Here is a 3,434-nt window from a genome sequence, read left to right on the forward strand (position 1 = left end):
TTTTAGCTAGCGCGCCTGCATTGCGTGCCGCTAGCTTAGCACTACGTCTATGGGGAGGGTTGGATATGGTTCAGCATGAGGTAATCGTAACGTTACCTCTAGCTTTTTAGCTAATGCACCTGCATTTTGCACCGCTAGCTTAGCACTACGTCGGTGGGGGGAGGGTTGGGATATGGTTCAGCATGAGGTAATCGTAACATTACCTCTAGCTTTTTAGCTAGTTTTTGATTAAAGGCCAAATTTGTCTAAAGAACCGACTTTAAGGACACTTTCAGGAAATAAATTTATTTACAAATCAAGACTGGCCCCAGAGCTAATCAACATTTTCCAAGACGAGAATGGCTACACCGTTATTTACGCGTAGCAGTTTTTCGTAAAGATGCGCCATAATTTAAATGCCTTCAGGTTGAACGCGTACTAGCGCGAGTAAACTTCTTACTCTAATAGAATTTCACGACGACTCAAACTCGTCTGAATGAAACTCTAATCATTTACGCGTTTCGAGGCAAACGCGAGTCGAGTCACGGCTCCAGCGTGTCCACGGGGAGTCCTCTGGTCATCAGGCTGCCTGGAGAGCAGGGCAGCAGGGACACCTGGGTGTGAGGAGAACCGCTGTGGCTGAGCGAGCCGCGGTGCTGCCGGCGCCGACTGGGAAGGTGCCGAACGAGCCTCCATCTCCTCCACCTCCTCTTCAGCTCCTGCTGCACCTAAAATATACGCAACGCAAGATAAGCCGCACTTTCTAGACCGACAACTGGTGTGTGCAGGTCTTACCTCTCCGTTCATGAAGCAGTAGAGGACGGCAACCACAAAACCCTTACGGGAGAGAGGTCAAAGATGTGATCAACCTTGTTTTGGTTTGTTCCGAGTCGAGGTGACATTTGTCGTCTTTAAATGCAGTAACTCACCTGTGTGGATGACAGAGCCAGCTCTGCAAACATCCAGATCTTGAACACGGAGCTGCTGACCTCCACGGGCAGAAAAACAAACAGAATGTAGTGCAGACCAAACAGGGCCACCAGGAAGAAGGTGGATTTGATCAGCCTCCTGTTGAAGAAACAGCATTTTCCTCAGAACAGACTTTTCCAAGCTCGAGAATTTATTACGTTAAACGCCAAAAAACCCTCATCTAAATCATACATTCTCATTTCTAAAAACACATCAGTATGATACCGCTTTTAAGAGATCAAGCCAAATCCAAATATTACAATTACTAACACAGGCTGAAAAGTACGAACTTGTACTGGCTGAATTCATTCCTCTGAGCGTCCGGCATTCTGAGCTTGCTCACCAAAATCCTCAAGATTCCCAAGAAAAAGACGAGATTCACCTTCAACAATAAAAAAAAAAAAAGCATTGCTACAGTTTGAACATCTCAAAAGTTAAACAATAATTTAGATATAACTTCTTACACAAATGCTATATATCGTGGTTACTAAGAATTTAAGCTAAGTAAAAGAGCTTTTTACAGTTATTAATGCACAATATATATATATATATATATATATATATATATATATATATATATATATTTCGGCATTGTGGTTGAGATATGTTCATGCTTCTAGTTTATTGAAACACCATTAGTCGAAACAGTGTTCATATTTATTGATGTTTCAGCTGCGGTTATTCGGACACCTGGCAACGTTGCATGTTGAGGACATTTTGCTATCTCAATGTAAAATACCAATAAGACTAATTGATAAAGTTTGTATATTAGAATAAAGTGTAAAGGCCCAAAACACTAGACCTTGACCAACCTTGAATACAGGAAGTAGTTATGAATGTATTTGGCAACATGGCGCCTGATTTTATGCAACAAATTAGCACATGCCAAGCTAACAAACAAAGTTATTTCTGGCAAGCCATCTAAGCCAAACATGACATGTTTAGAGTTACAAACACGCATGAGTAAAATCCGTTAACACGTCACTAAATAAATTCGTAACAGCATTGGGAGCACCAGGACGTTTCCCGGTGGCCTGGCCCGCTCAGTGATCGCCGAGGGGCTGGACCAAAGGCTCAGTTCAGATCGCGCTTGGTTATTTTAAATAAACAATCCATAATTCTCACTCTGGTATCCGCTTCACTGAAGCGCCCTGAGCAGTAGCAATGGGGAAAGACAGACCCCACCCCTTCTTTCTTTTTCTCAGGCTGTCTGTCACAGGAGAGCAGAGATACACAACAGGTTGCGCGCCCACCTGTTGTGTATCTCTGCTGTGACAGACAGCCTGAGAAAGAGAAAGGAGGGGGCACTTCTGTGATCACTGAGTGGGCCAGGCCACCGGGAAGTGGCCCGGTACTCCAGATGGCCAGTCCGCCCCCCCCCAGCGCAATGCTCTGGATGGTCGCCTTCCATCAATCAGCCAGTCTTGTACATTGAAAACCCACGAAAGAGTCTGCAAAAGTCGAACTGCAAAGTATCGAGGGACTATTGTATTTTGTTTAATGTATTGCAAAGTCGGTTACTTAAAAAATTGTAGAGCTTAATGTTGACCAGGATAGTGTGTATTTAGGTGCTCGTGAATAAAATGTTTTGGACAAGCTAAGCTAACTAACTAAAGCATAAATGGCAAGCTAACAAGACATTGGTAGCCTAGTATTTAGTGTCGACAGGGAGTGGGAGCGTGTAGTTCAAGCCTCTTCAGAGAATTTATTTTACAGCAAATCAATTTTAAAAATTTAAATTAAACGTAAGATGTTTTACGCATATGGTTAGAAGAACTGGCACTCGAAGTATCCACCAAATCCATTCATGTCTCCTAGTTTCCCAACAGCTTTGGTAAAAAAGAGAGAGAGACATAATTAAAACATTTGATAGACGTTTTTAAATACAGTGCTGTGCATAAGTCTTGAATCTCTATAATTAAAAAAAAAAGTTTTTGAAGCTGCTTTGCTCAGTTTCTATACAGTATTTTACACTGGTATTTTTCTTTTCTGGTTTAGCTCACAAATTATTCCAGTATAGAAAACCCCTAAACTTCATATATGAACCAGTATAGTGTTGGTATACACAGAAAACTTGGTAAATAACTATTTAGGTTGAATCTTTCGGTACAGTTTTACAGGCGGCTTCTTTAAGACGGTTCTAAGCACTTTGCACTTGTCAAGTACAGAATCTAAACTGGCATGTTTTCCCACTCAATTTCAAGTCCAAAGGAAACGTTCAGGAAGCGTATACAACCACTGCTTAAAACCACTTCAAAAATCACAAAGCAAAGTAAAAAAGATGAGCGGTTTAAAACTTTTGCACAGTACTGCAAATGAACAAGTAAAGCGTTCTTTAGCTCCTTACCCTTCGTCTTCGTAAAAATACTTGGCACATCCCCAGGAGATGATGACAACAAGCGGTAAGCCTGAGTAATGCAAATAAACTGGTTAAATCGACAAAGAGCTGTTGGGGTGTGTTTATATTATATATATATATATATATA

General features: G+C 41.5%; 1 protein-coding gene across 1 annotated transcript in view; it reads right to left on the minus strand.

Annotated features, from left to right (window-relative positions):
- Nucleotides 1–521: 521 nt before the first annotated feature.
- LOC119429010 (vasoactive intestinal polypeptide receptor) overlaps nucleotides 522–3,434 on the minus strand; it is a 9,847-nt gene continuing 6,934 nt past the window's right edge. Inside the window, exons 8-13 of the mRNA XM_037696729.1 lie at nucleotides 3,296–3,356; nucleotides 2,708–2,777; nucleotides 1,239–1,330; nucleotides 909–1,047; nucleotides 775–816; nucleotides 522–707 (exon numbers count right to left, since the gene is read on the minus strand). Coding sequence (XP_037552657.1) covers nucleotides 522–707; nucleotides 775–816; nucleotides 909–1,047; nucleotides 1,239–1,330; nucleotides 2,708–2,777; nucleotides 3,296–3,356 — 590 coding nt within the window. The remainder of the gene's footprint in view (nucleotides 708–774; nucleotides 817–908; nucleotides 1,048–1,238; nucleotides 1,331–2,707; nucleotides 2,778–3,295; nucleotides 3,357–3,434) is intronic.

This window comes from Nematolebias whitei, chromosome 23 (genome assembly GCF_014905685.2).
Source record: "Nematolebias whitei isolate Nwh7 chromosome 23, NemWhi1, whole genome shotgun sequence".
NCBI lineage: Eukaryota > Metazoa > Chordata > Actinopteri > Cyprinodontiformes > Rivulidae > Nematolebias > Nematolebias whitei.